This window comes from Pangasianodon hypophthalmus, chromosome 4, assembly GCF_027358585.1.
Source record: "Pangasianodon hypophthalmus isolate fPanHyp1 chromosome 4, fPanHyp1.pri, whole genome shotgun sequence".
In the NCBI taxonomy this organism is placed as follows: Eukaryota; Metazoa; Chordata; class Actinopteri; order Siluriformes; family Pangasiidae; genus Pangasianodon; species Pangasianodon hypophthalmus.
In genome coordinates this window covers 21,114,724-21,135,902 of record NC_069713.1, presented here as the reverse complement: position 1 = coordinate 21,135,902, position 21,179 = coordinate 21,114,724, and the positions used below count along the sequence as shown (strand labels likewise).

The following is a 21,179-nucleotide window of genomic DNA, read 5'->3' as shown; positions in this document are numbered from 1 at the left end:
GCATGGTGGCTTAGAGGTTAGCACTGTTGCCTTGAACCTCCAGGGTTGAGGGTTTAATTCTCCATCCTCTGTGTGTGGCGTTTGCATGTTCTCCCTGTGCTTCGGGGGTTTCCTCTAGGTACTCTGGTTTCCTCCCCCAGTCCAAAGACATGCATTGTAGGCTGATTGGCATCTCTAAATTGTCTGTAGTGTGTGAATGGGTGTGAAAGTGTGTGTGATGGATTGGCACCCTGTCCAGGGTGTCCCCTGCCTTGTGCCCTGAGTCCTCTGGGATAGGCTCCAGACCCCCTGTGCCCCTGTGTAGGATAAGTGGTACAGCAAATGGATGGATGGTTGGTTGTGACTTCTGCTTTAGGGACCCCACTTTGAGAACCACTGAATTAAATAATCTATCTTAATAATAAGCCAATCTCTTTCGTGTCGTCCAAAGAGCGTCTGCACATCCACACAATTTGTAAAAAGTTATGCAAATTTTTGGAAAAAAAAAAAAAAAGAATTGTAAAACAGATGTGCTAACTTTTGCACTGCGCTGTGACTGTACAGTGTGTTATGATGAACGTACGCTCTGAGCGCGCGCGCGTGTGTGTGTGTGTGTGTGGTGTGTGTGCGCGCGCACTGACGCCTCTTCATTCTCCATGCTGCAGAGACACACAGCGCGTCTACAGCCGCACAGCCTCCTCTGAGTAAAAAGTAGCGCGCGTGATTTTAGTGCTTCTTTCCGCTTTCCTTGTGGCCAGAGAGTTTCCTGGATGCAACTGTGGGATCTAATCTCTGCCATGTCCGTTCAGTGAAGAGCCTGCCTAAGCGTGTTTCGCTGCTATGATGGATACTATAGGAGTTTCTTTTCTAGACCCGCTGGAGGACTATGAGGTCATTCAGAGGATCGGAAGTGGCACATACGGTGATGTGTTTAAGGTGAGAGACGCACCGCGGATCAGGAGCCAGGAAGATCTTAACCTGCCCAAACATGGGAATGGAAACTACATGGCATGAAACTCTGTTATTTTTCCTCCATACTTTTCATGGAGCATGGAGATGATTGTTTATGTGTAGTGATTCATCTAGCTGAACTCACCTTTTCTCATTTCAGCCTGTGTATTGTCCAGTGTCTATGTTTATGCTTAGTGTTAACAGTACTAAACTGTAATAATACCTCTTTTGTTCCATTTCACCTTACTTATACTAGGAGCTCAGCTCATTACTAGTCTTCTGTTGGCCGACTAAACAATACATTCTGAATTTTCAATTTCTCATTTCAGGTAATGTTGACTAACAATTAACTGATAAACACGCAAACATTCAGACACTAGCAAATGATCCTGTGTAGGTAAGACATCCTTCTGTTAGTCATAATGTAAGGCATGCAGGTGTGGCCTCGACATTCCATGAGTGGTTTCATGTCCTGCCTTACTGTTTTGGAGTGAAAAAAGAGAACCCGTGTCTTTGGGACCCAAACTGTCACTGTTATGCACAAGCTCTGCCATAATAGAGTGGGCGAGCAAAGAGCCCTCTGGTATTTCTTACAATAGACAAAGAAGCCTTTTCACACTCTCTTGCCTATCTTAAGTGGGTCTTCAAAATAAAAAGAAAATCCTTGAAGATTATGAATACTTCACAGCTTTCGAAAGCAGTAGTTTAGAGAAGCTGACTTACGGGCTTACCAGGCGTAGTTTGGACAAAGGACTGAAAGTAAAGAACACTTGTGGATTGCTGATCAAACTGGGACCTACTTCCTGGCCAAGCCATTGTCTTAAGCTACATTATTTCAGGTTTTGTTGTAAGACCATTAAGGGCCACCTCACTGTCACTTACTCCATAGCAGGAAGTCCACTGCCGTGGCAGGAAAAAAACAGGAAGACAGCTCAGCTTAGTTCCAGGTTTTGTCCAGGGATGCTTGTTTGCTGTGGCCATTTTTTGTTAATAGATATGTACACTTAAAAAAAAAGTGCACCCTGACAATGAATTCCTGCACTCCAGCTAATTTCTTTCCTTTTTCCTATACCCAATTATGTATTACATTCAAATGGGTTTAAGTTAAAAATCTAGGATTTCCATTATTCCATCTGCATTATTTCTACATACTTTAGATCACCTCTTCACTAGGGTACTGATAGATTTTGTACATATTCAGAATGCCAGTACATATTCAAAGGGAAGTAAACCACTTCTATGTGTTACTGTAACAGAATAAAATGGAAATGAGCACCAAAATCAGCATTATGTTTGTTGGAGGCATGTGCAGTCAGGCCTGTTCAGGGGGCATGAAATACTGATATCACTCTAAAGGGAACCTCCAGGCAGAATCAAAAACTTAACCATTGGTATATCTGTTGTAAAAGTGCTTATGTTACCATTTGCCTCTTACAGTGGTGGCACAGTAGTAGTGAAAACTGGGGAAAACTCCTAATGAGGTGTCTTAGAGGTGGAAGTAAATTTTAAAGAACTACAGTCGTTCTGAAGGCAGAGATTTGTTGGCTGATTTCTTCCTAGCTGCTTCACCAGCGAATACGAGTAGAAGTTAGTGATTAATGGTAAATAAAGCTACTTCTAGGAAACTGAATATCTGATAATACTTTAATAAGATCAGTGGAGAGTCTGAATTACTTCAGCCACAGAAATAACTTGTCAGAGGAGAGTTTAATTTATGCACAGTCATATCCAGTCATACATGTTTGGACCAAACTATACTAAAGAACTAAATTTAACATCTAGCAGGAAAGCACTGAGCCAAGTAACTGGCCATGATTAATGCTTGTCTGTGTTTACATAAAAAAAACCCTCATATTATAAACCAAAATCTAAGGTAAACAAGTTAGCTAGCGCAGATGAAATTCTTTAAGACTTATTGGGATATCTGACAAAGAATAAAAAAACAAAACAAAACAACAAAACCCCAGTTTCACACAAATGTTCATTTCACACAAAAATGGGAGAGCCAAATTCCTTGCCCTCAGTGTCAGAAAAAATCAATTTAACATAGGGTAAGTAAGGTTGTGGATGTTAAAATTCTTAGCTAATGTTGCTGGATCTAGCACTTGTCAATTTTCACTTTTAGCTCCTTGTTACTCATGTAGGAAGATCTATGCATGTTTTAAAAATGTATATCTGAGCACAAAACCTTCCTCAAAATTTGCTTTCACCTCCACCTGTTTGTCGTCAGGAGTGGGTCGTGTACAAATCAAGACATTTTGTTCTACAGGCTACTGTGCCACAACTGTAAGTCGTTAACATATTCACAGTCACTATTTCACTGTTGTTTATAAAATTCTGAAGTAAGATGGTGTACTCAGTGCTCATTCAGATACTGTATACAGGCACCATGCAGTGACACTGGGAGATTATTCATTAGATAGTTGCTGGGAAAGCTGGCTCTGTGCCTGTTCTATTCCTAATACCTTACCAAAGTAAACACTGTATGCTACAGTGTTTAAGTGAGTACAATGTGCTTTAGTAATGATGAGCACAGAATACATATGAATTTTGAGTTTTATATTCTTCTAGGCAAGGAACATCAAGACCTCGAAAATGGCTGCTATTAAAATCGTTAAGCTGGATCCGGGTAGGTAAATAATAATGTTACTGTAAAGACCCACTCTTTGACTTATTGCAGATATATACACGTTTTTTAACCTTGTTACGTCAGCCATGCAGTTATTTCTGTTTTGTTATTGATGGCCATAATGCTACTTTGTTTAGTTTTTGTTTGACCTACATACACTAGCAATTCAGTGGTGCCAAGACCATTGTAGAATACATTGTTTTAGAGCTTTCAAAGTCTCCATTCATAACAAGTTTTATTAGGCAAGGAGTGAAATTACAGAACAGTAATATAACATGTTGTGCCCCATTCAGGAGATGACATTACATCTATTCAGCAGGAGATCACCACAATGAAGGAGTGCAAGCATAAGAATATTGTGGCCTATTATGGCAGCTACCACAGGTAGAGTTATGCAGGCCTGATGCTTCTGGTGTTTTCCAGCAGATGTCTGGACTCTAGCAATAAACACATTACTCACACAGACAGTATAAATGTATGTGAGCAGAGAACAGTTCTCTGCTCACATACACACACTTAAAATACTTACATAGGCAGTAACTGACTTAAACATTTTGTCAGCACAGGTCAAAACAGCACTGTAATTGAGATCTCTCCACATTAATAACCATTCCTGCATTCTTGTCGTGTGTGTGTGTGTGTGGGCATATTTTCTGCTGGGGACCAAGAATAGGAATATCTGAAAGTTTTGACCTTATGGGGACATTTGGCTGGAACCCTACAAACATTGTAATTTGTTATTGCAACATACATGTTAAGACTGTACATAGCTGTAAAATGAACACACTATATGACTAAAAGTATGTGGACACCTGACCCTACACCCATATGTGGTTCTTCCCCAGACTGTTGCCATAAAGTTAGAAGCACACAATTGTCTAGAATATCTTTCAATGCTTTTCTATGAATTAAGATTTCCTTTCACTGGACCAAAAGGTCCAAACATGTTCCAGCATGACAATGCCCCTGTGCACAAACTGAGTTCCATAAAGACATGGTTTATCAAGGTTGGTGTGGAAGAACTTGAGTGTCCTACACAGAGCCCTGACCTCAACCCCACTGAACAGCTTGGAACAACAACTTTGTGCCAGGCCTCCTCACCCAACATCAGTGCCTGACCTCTTGTGCTCTTGTAGCTGAATGGGCAAATCCCCAAAACTATGGTCCAAAATCTAGTGGAAAGCCTTCTCAGAAGACTGGAAGTTATTATAACAGCAAAGAGGGAACAACTCAATATTAATACCCCTGTTTTTGGAATGGGATATTCAATACTCGGGTGTCCACATACCTATCACCATATAATGTAGGTTATAAATCATTTGCAGAATTGTTTGTAAAACTGTGATCTCATTATTGCATTTATATATTATATTATATTATATTATATTATATTATATTATATTATATTATATTATATTATATTATATTATATTATATTATATTATTATTATATGTTCCTCAGAAACACAAAGCTGTGGATCTGTATGGAGTACTGTGGAGGAGGGTCATTGCAAGACATCTACCATGGTAAGCTCTGATTGTTATAAACCTCTCAAATTCCCTACCCCATTTTATTAAGAGTTAGTTTTATTCCCTCTACACAGTGACTGGGCCCCTAAAGGAGAAACAGATCGCGTATATCTGTAGAGAAACTTTGCAGGTGAGGCATTTTCTTTATTCTACACATTGTCCAGGTAATTATGAGAAAATGTTGCCTGTAGTTATGGGAAAATCATCTTGCCTTTTCCCCCTTGACAACATATCACTATGGTGCTCTAGACTGCACATTAATTCAGTTTGTGCATGTTGCTGTAAGATGTTGAGGAATATTCCTACATTTAGAGATTGTCTAATAAGGATTTTGCCCCTACCTGTAGTTACTGGCATCTCTTTGCTTGTATAATGCTATAACTAAGTGCAAGTTTCTTCTCTCTTTCACCTGCAGGGTTTAAATCATCTCCACAAAACTGGCAAAATTCATCGTGATATTAAGGTACTGAATTATTTTTGTTTTAATTAACCAGTGATCAATTTAAATGTCTTTGTTTTATATGTTTAGAGGCTTTTATGGGACTTTTGAGACACTTTATAGAGTAAAGATGAACATGACACCACTGAGATATAATAGAGGACTTCATAAAGAATAAATGCTCTTGATGAGCAGCTCATTAGAATTCCAGTAAACCTGTTTGGGTGTCTCATATTCATAGTGGTATTTAAGTAGACACTTGTTACAGATACAGCTGCAGAATGGTATTATAGATTCAAGATTCAAGAGGTTTATTGTTATATGCACAATGAAAACACAACGAAATTCTTACTTTGCATATAAAAAAAAAGAAAAAAAAAAAGAAAAATATACATAAAAATATAATTTATATATAATATATAAAAATATACAGTTACATAGTTACCAAATGCTTTCATTATTTGCAGTCAAACTTGTATTACATAGATACTATTTGCAGTCCCTGTTTAGTATATCATATTTCTAAAATTAGACTTTTAGAAAGCATATTTGGTTTTTAAAATTTTATATATAAATATAGAGTAAAGCACAATCTGCAGACATCAGTCAAGTGCTTTTTTTAAAAAAAAAATAATACAAGCTTAACAATGTATAACACATCGTCATGGTGTTTTGCTGAATGAATTAATGTCCTGTGAGCAACTTTGAATTGTGCAAGATAATGAAGTTATGTGCCTGAAGTTTTGTTGAATCAGGTAACCTTGTTTTTATGCAGGGTGCCAACATACTTCTTACTGAGCGAGGAGATGTCAAACTGGGTCAGTAGGAATTTATTGTGCCTTCATGCCACAGCCAAACACACCTTGTCTTTTATCCAACCTCTACATTGCTTTGACAAGACATTCCTGTAAGTTTCTCCTTTGAATGATCTCTCTTTCTTTTTCCATCTGTCTTTCTATGCTCTGCCCTGTATCTCTGTCCTTGCAGCTGATTTTGGGGTTGCTGCAGAGATCAGTGCCACTGCTGCCAAGAGGAAATCTTTTATTGGAACTCCCTACTGGTGAGCCATCTGCACAATGACTAGGAGCATCAGTACCCTTCAACCCATTCCAATTTATCTCACTGCAGTAGGTCCTGTGCAGCACCAGTGGTGACTAATGCTTCATGATAGATTTTTTTTTTTTAAATCTCTGTTTGTTTTATGGCAGGACTGCAGGTTTTACATTAATTAATTAATGAAACACTTCACAGATTAGCTTAACAATTCTGTTATGTAATATGTTTCTGCTTATCCAAGGATGGCCCCTGAGGTTGCAGCTGTAGAGAAAAAAGGTGGCTATAACCACTTGTGTGACATTTGGGCAGTAGGCATCACTGCCATTGAGCTGGCAGAGCTGCAGCCACCCATGTTTGATCTTCATCCCATGAAGTAAGAATGATTTAGGTACATAGAGCACTTGTGCAGCGTATTCATATGCACTTATATAAAATCCATTATGTGTTTTATAAGAGTAATTGTTGATAACAGCAACAATTTTTTGTCCCAGAGCTCTGATGTTGATGTCCAAGAGCAGCTTTCAGCCTCCTAAACTGAAAGATAAGGCAAAATGGTAACATCATGTCTAATAATTCCAAATTTTGAGAGATAATAAGGATTGTTGTTTGGCTCTACAGTGTAATATTAAGCAGTTTTAATATACAGTACAGCTTAATTTATTATTTCATTTCTGATATGGTGCTTTTTGGTATTATTCTCACTTTGTAGGTCTGCAGGGTTTCATAGTTTTGTGAAGATGTGTTTGACAAAGAATCCTCGTAAAAGGCCCACAGCAGAAACTCTTTTACAGGTTTTAAAAAAAGAATAAATACATACTATAATATTGTATATGTACATTTTACTAAATGTTTTTTATGAATACAATAATAATAATAATGTTTTTTATGAATACTTTTGTCTCTTGTCTTCTCTCCTAGCATTCCTTTGTTACACAGCTACTCACCAGAAACCTAGTCATTGAGCTGCTAGACATGGCCAGCAACCCAGATCTCCACCAGGCACCCAGCATTGAGGACAATGATCATGACGTAAGTTAGGCCTTTTTTAATGTCTTTTTTGTTTTTAAACCTCAGATTTAAGATCTGATTTTCAAAGATGTGAGTAATGACGTGTTTATTACATGTGGGTGTATGTGGTGGAATCACAGGCTAATGATGCTACCCCAGATAAGATCCAGTCAAAAGGAAAGTGTTTGCCAGTAGAGAGAAGTCTTTCTGAGGAACAGTGTGAGTATGAGAATGCTATGGCATCATACACCTCGCATTTTTCCTCTCTCACTTATGCATGGTGACGCAACCAGAAATTAGAAGACACAGTCAAAAAAGCCACAGAGAAAAGCCACTGCATTTGGGTGGAAGATTACTGAAAAACAAGAATTTTGTATTTGAAATTAATACTGATAAATCTTGCACTTAATAACCAAGGACATAAACTATCAAGGTAGAAAAGGTCAGTTTGATTTCAGAAAATCTTTAAGATGTAGTTAGTGCAGGTGGCACAACCTTCATATTAACAAATTGAGAACATAAATGCCATAAATCCATAATGCTATAAAAATGGACATAGAACTTATTTAATGTGTATGTAGAGGAATGCTTAAGAAACACTGTACCATATGTGTGAATAACACAGACTGTAATGTTGACACATTTTTGTGTACTGAGAAAAGAACAGAAAAGATGTTTATTCCAGTTTATTCCAGTTGGATATCAGTGGAGCAATCAATAATGTTCATGTGTAGCATATTTTTTTGCAGAACCATGAATTCTTCAGTAAAACATATTTGTAAAATATTTTATAAATCTGTATAATTTGTCTTTTCTAACATGGGGCTGATTATTCAGATCAGTACTGAGACCATTAACTAATATAGTTTACTATATATTGCTATGACTTGCTTCACTCAGTACACAGGCAGTGTTTATCAACAGCACATGTGTACATGCACACAGTGACACAGACACATGCTCACACACACATAGTTTAATGTATGGTTGTGACACAAAGGGGCCATTCATGTAAGTAGGCAACGGTGATGTCAGTGAGCACAGAACTCATAGAGCTGGCACTGTTTTACATACGCCCATGGCATGTCCTCTGCTGGTGACGTACCCACATGCAAACACATACACACAACCACACTTGAGCAGAGCCATGTGAAATGGGACCTAGTCACCAGTTCCACGGATGAACTATGTGTGGGAGGTGGTGTGACTTTTCGGCTACTGAGGCACTATTGTCACAGATCTTATCAGTAAGATTACAACATTCAAATGGTGTGGCAGGCTAACTAAACACACAGTAAAACTGTTCTGTAGTATAGATGGAAATGACACAAACATTCACAATAAAAGTGCAACAAAATGGTTGGAAGCACACACCTCAAGACAGAGAGAAGCTTTGGGTATCATAAGTATTCATCTCCTTGAAAATGTTTTTAGTGTTACAACCAGGAAGTGAAATGGACATAAATGGGATTATATGTCATAAATCAACACAAAATTCACAATAATCAATCAATATAAATCAACATATTTAATTTGTAAATAAAACTATTTACAAATTAAAAAGTTACTTTAGTTGAATGGACTCTATCTGTGTGCACTTAGTATCACATGATCTCCTGGAAGCTCCTGGAAGATACCAAAGAGAACATACATAAACAATTAGCATCATGAAGACCAAGGAGCTTTTCAATACAAGCCCAGGATAAAGTTCTGGAAAATTATAAATCAGTTAAATAAAAAAAAAAGATAGCAAACTTTGTATACCCCATAGAGTACCATTAAATCCATTAGTTAAAAAATAAAAAAGAATATGGCACAAGTGAGACCAAGTGAGAGAGCTATCCATCAACAGTCCGTGACCGGGCATTAGTCAGGGAAGCAACCAAGAGGACCCTCAACATGATGCTACCACCACCATGCTTCACTGTGGGGATAATGTTCTGATGAGCAATATTTGGTTTCAACCAAACTTAGCACTTGGTACCACGGCCAAAATATTCAATTTTGGTCTCATTATATTATGGGCCTCAGTTAGAGCCCATTCAGTTATAACACAAATACAAAATACAGAAAAGTTCAAGGAGTTGAATACTTATGCAAGGCACTTTAGGTAGACTACTTTTAAATACAGATGAATACAGCTGACTCAATCATATTTTTACTGCCGTTCCTTTTTATCCTAGTTGATCAGGTCAAATTTGCACCTCTGAGGAGGAAAGAGACAGATCCTTATCCAGATCTGGTGAGTTTGAACTTTATTTAAATAAACATACATTATCTGGACTAGATCACTGGGAATATGCTTACTGTTTTGCAATTCCAGTCTGAAACTGGAGTAAAACACTCAGAAATTACACTCTGAAAATGTAAGTGTATGGTTATGGGTTGGGTATGGTGATAATAGTTTTTTCATATAACTTTCCTTTGGCTTAATGATGAAGATATAGTGATGATTTCAAGATAATTGGAGTATATTCCTCTCAGGATTCATGTGATGACTGGAGCATTTCGGGTGATGAAACTGAGTCTCCGTAAGAAAACTTTAAATCAAATGAAATTAATAGCATAAACTGATTTCATGGTTCATATGTGACAGTCAGAACACTTGTACAAACCTGATCGCATTATAACATATGAAAGCGAATGAAGAATGGCGATGAGGTTGGATTTTATTTAACTCACATGAATGAAAAGTAGGTTACTATAACACCAGTACCAAAGTTACTATAACCTTTGTAATGTTTTTCATACAAATAGAACTGAGTGAATTGTTACACATTTGTAATTGTGAGGCCCTGTTGCTTATCCATAACCATATTTTGTCTTTCTCATTTAAATTAAAACAATTATCAAGACAAAGAAAGATGGTCTCTCATGACAGATCGGCACTTTCTGTTACATATGAACCTTCACCAAATTGTTGTAATTGTTAGCTACAAACCTAAACATTAAAGATTCCATTCTAAAATCCTAAATATAAATATAATGCTTGGCGGTCTTGCAGGAGTCTCTTGGAATGTGTGGAAGAGGAGCTGCAGCAGAGGTAGGAAGTGGCCTGATGTTACCATCTTCTGCATCTGAAACTTAGTGCAGCCATAAAAATCAAGGTCTTTCTTGTTCTGTCTCGGAATTGGTCCATTTTTTACACTTTAAAATATTCTATTACTCTCAGTGTTGAGGATGAGCTAAAGATAACTAGATTGGACTGAATTCTTTTATACTTAATTATATGATTTTTTTTACTGTATTTGTCATTATTTTGTTCATGTTCTCACCCATTTCAGGAGCCTGACAATAAAAGAACAGTCGTCCTTTGAGGTATGGATTGAAATACAAATACCTTTAAAACAATTAGAATGTAATTACAAACGTGAGTCTAATAAGAAACTTAAATGTGTGACAAAATTTAGAGTACATTAAATTTATAATTGCAAAAGTGTTCTCCTGGGCTATTGCTCTAAATAGCCTCTTCTACAGTTACCTTAAACCTAATACACTTTTCTGACACCATTACCTATAATGCGAAAGAAAAAAACAAGGTTTTCATTTGCCTCAACCTTGTATCATTGCCTCAACCTTGTATCTGTACTGATGTGGGTGGTTTTTTTGGTTGTTGCATAGTGGGGGAAGAGGAAAAGTGGTTTATTCAGTCCTCCACCAGTATCAGCCACTGCATCACTTCCTCCCATGAGTAATTTCAGTGCCACTCAGCAGGGCACAGATCTAACCCTGAGGCCCAGCGCTACCCTAAAGTCTGATACAACACTTCGGCCCAAATCAGGTATTACAGAGGTGCTCAACCCCCTCCCTCCACACACACTGCACATATTCAAATACTGTCACTCTCCACAGCATATGTAACAGACAAACTGCTAAATAGTTGGGCCCAAAAGAGGCATTTTCTTTCACTGATTCCTTGTTGTTTTGTTGTATTATGTTGTTTTGATCTCTAATTGTCTCAGATGCTTCCTAAAGCTAACTGCAATCTAGCAAAAGCAAACATTCAGGCCTGGTCTTGCTTAAAGAAATTCCAGTATTTTGTGTGTTACTACTGCTTTTACTCCAATCACTCCACAGCTCTGATAAGATGCTCAGCTAGTCATGATGTGCGGCAGTGGTGCAGTGACCCTTGTGCTCCTGAGGAGGATGATAATCAAGAAGTGCAGCAAAGCCTTACTACCAGCAAGGACACAGCTCTCTCTCCTGAGTGGAGCACAATGAGAAAGAAAGCGGAAGATTCGGTCAGAAACACAATGTCTTTGTCGAAGTCTTTGGGCTTCTAACTTGTTTGTAAATGGTCGTTATGTCGCACTGAGTAATTTTAGAGGGCAAGTTCACATTCTTTACTTTTGCAACGCAGTTCATATATGGATAGTTTGTTTCATTTAATGGCACATATTTTTGTTGTTTTGGCATCATATTGCAGCATGGTTTTAAATTAATCAGTGACAATGAAATCAATGTTAAACCTCTAAAATGCTTTTTTAGTGTTCAAAATGTCCTTAAAAGTTTCAGTTAATAAAACTAGTACTGACCAGTGTCACTAACACAAACCACAAACATTTTCTTTTCTTTTTGTTTTGTTGTGTGTAACCTTTAACCTGTAGAGAGCTGAATCTCATGGACTCCCTCCTACCCCCCAAGTCCATGTAAGTGTTCCCCCATTTACTCACATGTGCTCTGGTGAACTCTTCCACTTTCTGTTTTACCTCTCATGTAGTAAGTATGGTTACTAAAGGGTTTTCCTATTTATTTTTCCTAATATGTAAAATAATACATATAATTCACATGGCAATGACACATAACATTGTATTATGTGTCTTTGCTATGTGACATTTGCTAGACCAGGTTACACCCAGGATGATTGTTTTAATACACAAATATTTGTGCTTAACTGTATAACGTAAAAAAAAAAATCATACTTTAATATTTTCACAAATTTCCTCAAAAATAATCTCAGTCTTTTTTCTCTTGCACAGATGGGGGCCTGTTTCTCTAAAGTGTTCAATGGCTGCCCATTAAGAATCCACTGTGCTGTGACATGGGTTTTTCCAAAAACTAGAGGTAGGAATTTGCTGAATAATGTACATTATTTATAGCACAATGCTGTTGAATTCTCAATTCCAATTGGTCAGAAGCTAAATCACAACTTTCTACATTGCACTGCTGCTACATGATTGGCTGATTGGATAAATGCATGATCAGGTAGACAGGTAGTACTATTAAAATGGCTGACACAGGACTTATGGCAGACGTTCCACATAAACAGATTACAAATGTGTGTAATTGTTAATATGATGACATTTCCTCTGAGGAGACATTTCTTTATCATTTTTGGAAGGATTCCCCACTGAAACAGTCAGAGGTAACGCTGTTTTTTCAAGATGGAAAACTTTTAGTTTGCCAGTAACATGAAAAGTTATTTAACAAAAGTCTCATCAAAAGTCTCATAACATCAAGAGAGAGAAAAGAGAGTTTGATAAGGGAACAGCTATTTAGAGGTGTTATAATATAAGTGATAACAGGACTTAATTTGTTTTTTCGGACATTCTACAACAGTAAATGTAACTATAAATTGATAAAAAGTATGACTTTTTAATGAATAAAAAGAATTATTGTTTGGTAAATTGCTGCGGTATAAGAGCAATATTTGTTGTGTTGTATTGCTTACTTATGTAATGTTATTAATGTTATGTTGATATCCATAGGGTCTGCATCATCTCCAAGCCTGGAGATGTATGATTTCATACTGACTCATCTGTGAATTTTTTAACAACTTATTCTAGATCAGTATCTGATACTGGGGGCAGAGGAGGGGGTCTACACGCTCAACTTAAACGAGCTTCATGAGGACACTTTGGAAAAGGTTCTTTCACATTTTACTGCTGTATTTGGTTTTAGTAGAATATTTATTATTTAATAATATCTCATGACTACATTACAATCAGTTGTTTTGGCATACAGAAATGTATAATATACTGCATGTCTTTCTATTTAACTTTTATAAAGTATATAGTAGATATTTAAGTAAATACATTTACACTGACAGGGGAACTAACCCCATGATGTTCATGATGAATCTCATTCTTCTTTACAGTTACTTCCACAGAGATGTACATGGCTATATGTCATGAACAATGTCCTCATGTCTGTCTCGGGTGCGTTAGAGCTTTTTTCAATGTTTTTTTCTCAGTGACTTTAACAAAGCAGTAATAAATACTGTGCTCTGCACAAGTTAAAGCACTTTTCTCTGTATGACACCTTTTGTAGGAAAGTCGTGTCAGCTTTACTCTCATAGTCTGACAGTTCTGTTTGAGCAACGCGGACACGTCCAGAGAAAACCGAGTCACTTATCCCTCAGCACCAACCGCTTCACTGACAGAATCATCCACAGGTAAACACAGGGTCTCTTGTCCCTAATCACTGAGTATACAGTCCCCACCAAAAGTATTGGATCTACCAAAAGGCAAGGCAAATTCTTTTGTTTTTGTTATACACTGAAGACATTTGCTTTTGAGGTCAAAAGATGAATATGATGTGATAGATCACAATTTCAGCTTTCATTTCCTGATACTTACATCTAGATGTGTTAAATAACATGGCACCACCAGTTGGGGACCACCCAATTTTTATATGAACAAAAGTTTTGGAACAGATAGTTTTATAGTAAATTAAATAAAATAACACTTAATATTTGGTTGCATCACCATGCATGACCATTGAGCTCGTATGTTTTGGATCATGAGCAGATCCTTTATTTTTCTCCACACTTCCATCACTTTCCATCACTTTGGTAAAGGTTAATCTTGGTTCCAGAACTTTTGTGGCTCATCTCTGTATTTCTTTGTGGATTTCAATCTGGCTTTCTGATTCTTACTGTTGACGAGTGGTTTGTATCTTGTGGTATGGCCTCTATATTTCTGCTCTCTAAGTCTTCTTTGAATGGTGGATGGTGATGCCTTCACCCCTGCCCTGTGGAGATGGTTGGTGATGTCACTGACTGTTGTTTTTGGTTTTCTCTTCTCAGCTCTCACAATGTTTCTGTAATCAACTGCTGTTGCACTTCCTTGGCTGACCTGTTCGATGTTTGGTTGTTAGTACACCAGTGGTTTCTTTCTTTTTCAGGACATTCCAAATTGTTGTATTGGCTATGGCCAATGCTTGTGCAGTGGCTCTGATTGATTTTCCCTCTTTTCTCAGCTTTAACATGGCTTGCTTTTCTCCCATCTCTGGTCTTCATGTTGGTTTATCTTTTTTAACAAAATATGTAGTCTCAAACCACCTAGTAGACATAGTGTAGACATAGAGACAAAGAGTAGCGTAGACTTTCAGAGCTATTAATTGTTTAAACAATCAATCTAACAGGGCACACATGGGCAACAAGGAACACCTGTCAGTCGTGTTCCAATATTTTTGATCACTTGAAAAATGGGTGGGTTCAAACAAAAGGTGAACATGTTTTAAGTTGTTTAAATTCTGTCTTCTCATATTCATCTTTTGATTCCAAACCCAAATGTCTTCAGTGTATAACAAAAACAAAAGAATTGGCCTTGCTGTTCCAATACTTTTGGAGCGGACTGTATATATACATATATAATGTCCATTACACTTATATGTAGGCTTTCCCTAAACTGTTGCCGCAAAGTTACAAAGTTAGAAGCAGAGTTATCTACGGTGTCGTTGTATGCTGTAGTGTTAAGTTTATTAGACTAAGAATTGTATGCTGTAGGATCAATGACTGCCTGAAATCTGGAACCCAAAAACATCACCAGATGCTCGGTTTCTCCCCTAGTGATGCTCTGCCAGGCCTCAATTGAAATGCTCAGTTGGATTCAGGTTAGCTGTCTGACTTGGACATTGTAGAACTTTCTACTTTTTTGCCTTAAAAAGATTGCTTTCGAAGTGTGCTTCTGGTCATTGTCCATCTGCAGTGTGAAGCACCACTCAATGAGTTTGGAAGCATTTAACTGAATCTGAGCAGATAATATTGCCCTAAACACTTCAGAATTCATTTTGTCAGCAGTCATATCATAAGTAAATACAAGGGAAGCAGTTCCATTGGCAGCTATACACACCCACTCGATAAGATGAGGTTGTATGCTTCAGATAACGAGCAGTTCCTTCTCGTCTCCATATTCTTCTCTTCCCATCATTCTGGTGCAAGTTGATCTTTGTCTCATCTGTTCATAGGATGCTGTTCCAAAACTGTAAAAACTTTTTAGATGTTTTTTTGCAAATGCTAATCTGGCCTTCTGATTTCTGGGGCTTACCAATTGTTTACATCTTGTGGTAAACCCTCTGTGTCCTTCTCTTGCTTGTTGACTTTGACACAGATATACCTACCTCTTGGGGGGGTGTTCTTGATCGGGTCAACTGTTGTGAAGGAGTTTTTCTTCACCAGGGAAAGAATTCTGCTGTCATCCACCACAGTTGTTTTCCATAGTCTTCCAGGCTTTTTGGTGTTCCTGGGATCACCATTCTTTCTTTTTAAGAATTTTTCCCGAATAGTTGTACCTAATGTTTTTTAACTATCTCTCTGATGGGTTTGTTTTGATTTTTCAGCCTAATGATCGCTTGCTTCACTGACATGACAGCTCTTTGAACTTTTTGTCAATGTCCAAATATTTTTTGACATTAACAACTAGCAAGGTTCTTGTATAGTGGTTTCTCCACATGGCTAAAAGCATGTGTACTTGTTGATATGGTGAAACTTTTTTGCGAGATGTTTATTTAGCATTTTTGAAAGGATTCTCCAGTGTCAGCTTTATAACAGTCAGAGGTAAACAGTTCCCTTAAGTTTCCTGACACCAGAAATTCTTCAGGACAGAGGACTCAACATTAATATATTAATATATATTAATAGTTATCATAATATATGATCATAGTATGATAAAATAATCTGATGTAATATCATTGAATAATCTGTTAACTCCTAAATTCAGGTAATAGTCATATTATTAGTGTACATTCACAACTGCCACCTCTTTTTATTTTACAGGAAGTTTGCTGTATCACTGAAAATCCCAGACACTAAAGGCTGTCGAAAATGCAGTGTTGGTAAGGACATTTTTGTGCAGCTCTCTATTTAGCATGTGGCAGCTGTGATTATATTCACTGGACCTTTTAATTTACAAATAGAATTGAGAGCACTTTTATGCTAAAAGCTTTTTTTTCTTGTCAATCTTCATGTTCCTTCCACAAGCTCGTAACCCGTATACTGACAGCACATTTCTTTGTGCGGCTGTGCCCTCTGGACTTGTTCTGCTCCTGTGGTACGAGCCCCTGCAGAAATTCATGCATCTAAAGGTGAATGCATTGATTTCGTTACTAATTTCTTTGCGAACTTCTTTTCTAATCTTGTGCTGTGTTAGACAAACATCACTAAGCATTCACTTCACTTTCGTTCTCTCCAATCTCTCACAGCACATAGCTGTAAGTCTGCCTGACCCTCTGGTCATTTTTGAGCTGCTGGTTTTGGTCACGGATGAGCTTCCTCAGCTCTGTGTAGGTGTGAGGGAATGCCAGCCAAGAAGTGATGAACCTCAGACAAAGCAACAACTAAAGTTTGATATAATTGAGCTGAATGGCACACCAAATTTCAATTCAGGTGCGCATTGATGAGGTTTGCAGCACCACTAGAATTAGGCTGGGGATGTTATCTTTATATTACATTGTTTCTTTACTTTAATGATTGCTCTTTGTGTGTATAGATAGTGAATGTGTGAGAGCAGGGCAGGTAACACAGCTGGATAGAGATACAGTCCTGATTGCATTAGAAAGTGAGTACACAATATTTTATCTGCAAATCAAATACTTCAAGTGCCCATATTGTATTGTATCTCACCATCAGTGTTGTGTCTCTTACTATAGAAACAGTGAAGATTGTCAACCTGCAGGGTGTCCCAAGCATGGATTTGGCCTCAGAAATGGACTTTGGTTTCCCTATTGAGACTTTAGGTGAGAAAGTATACTTGATAAATACTCATAATCATAGTCATTTTTTTTATGGAGGGAAATGAAGATGGAAATTTTCAGATAATATCTAGGACAACACTTTTTTTTTTTTTTTTTTACATTTCTCTGCACTGGCATTTATTCTTTGTGCACTTATATCTTGGGTTTGGATTTTGCCCTTAAATTAAGTAACTTGACCAATCTGGCACTATCATTATTCTATAGTCTCTTAGCTTATGAATTTTAATGAATTTTTATTTTACCATCATCTTTTTTTTCTTTTTTAAACCATATTCTACTTTCTCTGGTGTTTATTGTTTATCTTGCAAAATGACTACATGTAAATGAAAATCACTTCAATTCATACACTTATATTCCTGAAAACAAGGTTAGCTGACTATTAAAGGAAGCAAGTGATTTGTAAATTTTATAAAAATTTTTTTTTTTTTGCAGTTTGTCTACAAGATAGTGTTTTAGCTTTCTGGAAACATGGACTTAAAGGACGCAGCCTGCACAACTGTGAGGTATTTCAATTTAGCAATCAATCTGTTTCTTATAGCTAAGCCTTATGGGTAACTCCTAAAAAGTAGTTGAAGAGAAATAGCTTTATGATATCTGCTTTTCCTATTTTCTGCACTTGGAGTGAAAATACATTTTAATATATTTTCTTAGAGGCAAGACACTCAGCATGTTGTTTATTAGGGCTAATCCAATAAGCATTGTCATTGTCAGAGGAGAAGGTCAAAAAACAGGCAGGCAGCATCAAACAAGGAATATCCATGATTTAAAAAAAAAACAAACAAAAAAAAAAACAGGAAAATGTGCAAGTGTAAAAACCAGAAAACATGGAAACTAGAAAACACAGCTTGGTTTTAACAACACAAATGCATGATAAGATTCAGCAATGAAATTTACATTAACACACACAACTCAGACTGCACCTTCTTACTTCAAACTGTGAGCATTTGCACCGGCCCACTTTTGCATATCCTGCACTAATGTACAGTTAATATCTCTATTTTTATTTTCCTAGATTTTTAGATTGTAGATTTTAGATTTGTTTACTTTATTAATATTATTTTTATTTCTTGTATTTTACTGTTATTACTAAGCACCAGTACACCAAGATAAATTCCTTGTACATGTAAACTCACCGTACTTGGCAGTAAACGTGATTCCAATTCTGATTCTGATTCTGAAAGTCAGATATAGCAGTGTTTAAACAGACAACCGAATCAAGATCTAAACAGAGAACAGGTGAACAGAATCAGGAAATACACCAGTAACAGGACAAGCGTGAAGACAATACTAGAATCAGAAGAAAAGGCACAGGTCAACACATGACCTGAGCTCAAAACAGAACATAAATGCAGTGCTCTTTGCACTCAGAACCACATCTTGCACTGAGAGGGGGAATTTGCGACTGAGCCCCAATTTGCTTAATCAGTCTTAATCTGTATGTATAAATGTGTGTTAGATTTTTTTTACTAGAATTTTCTGAATTACTGCAGAGTTGTAAACATTTATAAGGATCTACAATAAGATCTTATATGCTTAGATACATAATTTCTTATTGTGTAGGTCCTAGATTGGATATATGTCGCCTGACCTTGAAGTCATATTTCTGCTTTACAGATAACACAAGAAATCACAGATGAAACAAGAGTATTTCGGGTTTTAGGGACAAACAGGTAATAGAACTTATTTCTCTCTATGTGTCTCTATGCCTGTTTTTTTTTTCAATCTTATTCAATTTAATGAATTTTAACTTCATTAAACTTAAATTGATACTAAAAATATTTTGCAGAGACATTGTTTTAGAAAGCACCCCAACTGACAACCCTTCATCACCCAGCAATTTATATATTTTAACTGGTCATGAAAACAGCTACTGAAAGGAGAAGAACAACGAGGAGAGACCAAGGGAACTGAAGATAGAGAGATATGCTAACATCATTCTGGAGTAATATAAAGTCCATCAAGTAAAGCCATATTTTCACCTGTCTCAAGTGTAAACCTTCATGCTCTGTAACAGATGGACACTACACATGAAACATCCATCTGTACTTTAGATGAGTACATAAAGGAAAAGCCTGCTGGTCTGACTGTCTTCAAATTCAGCGGTTTTTACCTGCTGATTGCCTTTGTTTCTGCAAGGATAAAATAACAATACCAAAATATCTCAGCACTGACAAATGCACATTTTATAAATGCACTGAAAACCCCAAATAGAGCTATGGAGGACTGCTTTATAACCATTCATTCTGCCATTCGTGTCGTGTCCTTGCACCTTACCTTATTATGAAATGGTTCATTTTAAAATGGTACACTATAATGACATGTATGAAGCACTATCACTGAAGTCAGATCTGACTGGAATACAAACAGAATGATTGATAAATAATTCATATGGTTCATATGACAGCATTTAGTGTGATGGCTAACACCTGTTCAGATCTTAACGGAAAAAAATCCTCCCTAAAAGACTTGCATATTAATATTTATTGAGATAACTGTTTCCTAAATTACAAACAATGCTATTCAACTACCTGCTGATAGTGGTGCCAGTGGGATCTAGCCCTCGCTTCATCCCTACTTAAAGCAACTGATGCAGCTGCGCTTTAGTCCTTTGGTCTGTTAGTCTATAAACTCTCTCACCTACTCATCTGTACACTCAGCTCAAACAGATAAGGTTCCAAAGCTTCAACTTTAATGCTCATACTGCCATCAATGCCATCATGCTTGTCATCTTGTAGATTTCCAACAAGCTCAGTTTAACTGTACTCGTCTGTACACTCTGGAACTTTGAGTGCAGTGTTTGTTGTCTCCCCTATTTCAGTGTTGTATTTTTCATTATTATGACGTTGAACCTTGTTGGAAGAGGTCTGGATCTTTTGCTTTCAGGAGCTAGCAGTGAAAGCTGATTGTTATTACTTATGTTTAACATCATTAAAAGTGTTCTGCTATGAAGTGGAGGCACAGCCTCTAACTTCTCACAGGAATAACGAAAATATGGCACCAACCAACAAATTAACACCATAATCACCAGGCGTATCATAAATATTTCAATATAAATATATTTAATGTGGTTAATGGTGGGAGGTTTCCTTTAAAGGAACATCTGCTTAAAAATCAAATGTGACTAACAGTGAAGGGAAACTATCAGCGAGATGCTGATTCACAGCTATTGATTGTTTATATTTTCAGTGAAACTGTACTTTTAATCTGACAGTAGTGTGTTTAACTATTATAAACTGGTACACATGGGCAAAAATGTTAAAATATGCCTTGTGCATTTACGCATTTACCTCATTTACAAAAAGTTTTTAAGTTGTAAATAAAGATCACAAATGTTAGAACACGTCACTGGACTGCAATAAACTCATCTCATATGAGGATGCTTACACTAGTGCTACATTGTTTTGTCTTCAATCCCAGATGCTGATGAGACAATTACAAAATGTAAGAGAAGGAAGGTTTATTGGATCTTCACAATTTTCCAGCAGAGATCAATGATGTTTCTTCTTATATGTTAACCAAGTAATTCTGCCTAGCAGAAATGAACAGAATGTCTTATGTTCTTATTATGTCTTTACACACATACTTCACACACATAAACTGGTCTGACCTTGG

The 21,179-nt window shown here is 36.9% G+C and overlaps 1 protein-coding gene across 3 annotated transcripts; it reads left to right on the top strand.

Moving 5' to 3' along the window:
- The first annotated feature begins 614 nt into the window (after window positions 1-614).
- Window positions 615-20,950, top strand: map4k2 (mitogen-activated protein kinase kinase kinase kinase 2). Of its 3 annotated transcripts, XM_026937087.3 has the most exons (32): window positions 615-915; window positions 3,502-3,559; window positions 3,853-3,943; window positions 5,022-5,086; window positions 5,164-5,219; window positions 5,505-5,552; window positions 6,304-6,346; window positions 6,516-6,588; window positions 6,826-6,957; window positions 7,076-7,138; window positions 7,294-7,375; window positions 7,503-7,613; window positions 7,733-7,811; window positions 9,776-9,834; window positions 10,077-10,123; window positions 10,597-10,635; window positions 10,877-10,910; window positions 11,214-11,373; window positions 11,670-11,833; window positions 12,200-12,241; window positions 12,572-12,656; window positions 13,379-13,458; window positions 13,690-13,750; window positions 13,863-13,986; window positions 16,591-16,649; window positions 16,795-16,898; window positions 17,016-17,199; window positions 17,303-17,371; window positions 17,463-17,549; window positions 18,000-18,070; window positions 19,182-19,237; window positions 19,354-20,950. In XM_026937087.3, the coding sequence occupies exons 1-32, from the start codon at window positions 820-822 to the stop codon at window positions 19,439-19,441; spliced, it is 2,610 nt and encodes an 869-aa protein (XP_026792888.1). In that variant the 5' UTR covers window positions 615-819; the 3' UTR covers window positions 19,442-20,950. The 3 variants fall into 3 exon arrangements, with proteins under 3 accessions (XP_026792888.1, XP_053089583.1, XP_053089584.1); XM_053233608.1 differs by lacking the exon at window positions 12,200-12,241; XM_053233609.1 differs by lacking the exons at window positions 615-915; window positions 3,502-3,559; window positions 3,853-3,943 and adding an exon at window positions 3,980-4,862.
- The last annotated feature ends 229 nt before the right edge of the window (window positions 20,951-21,179 follow it).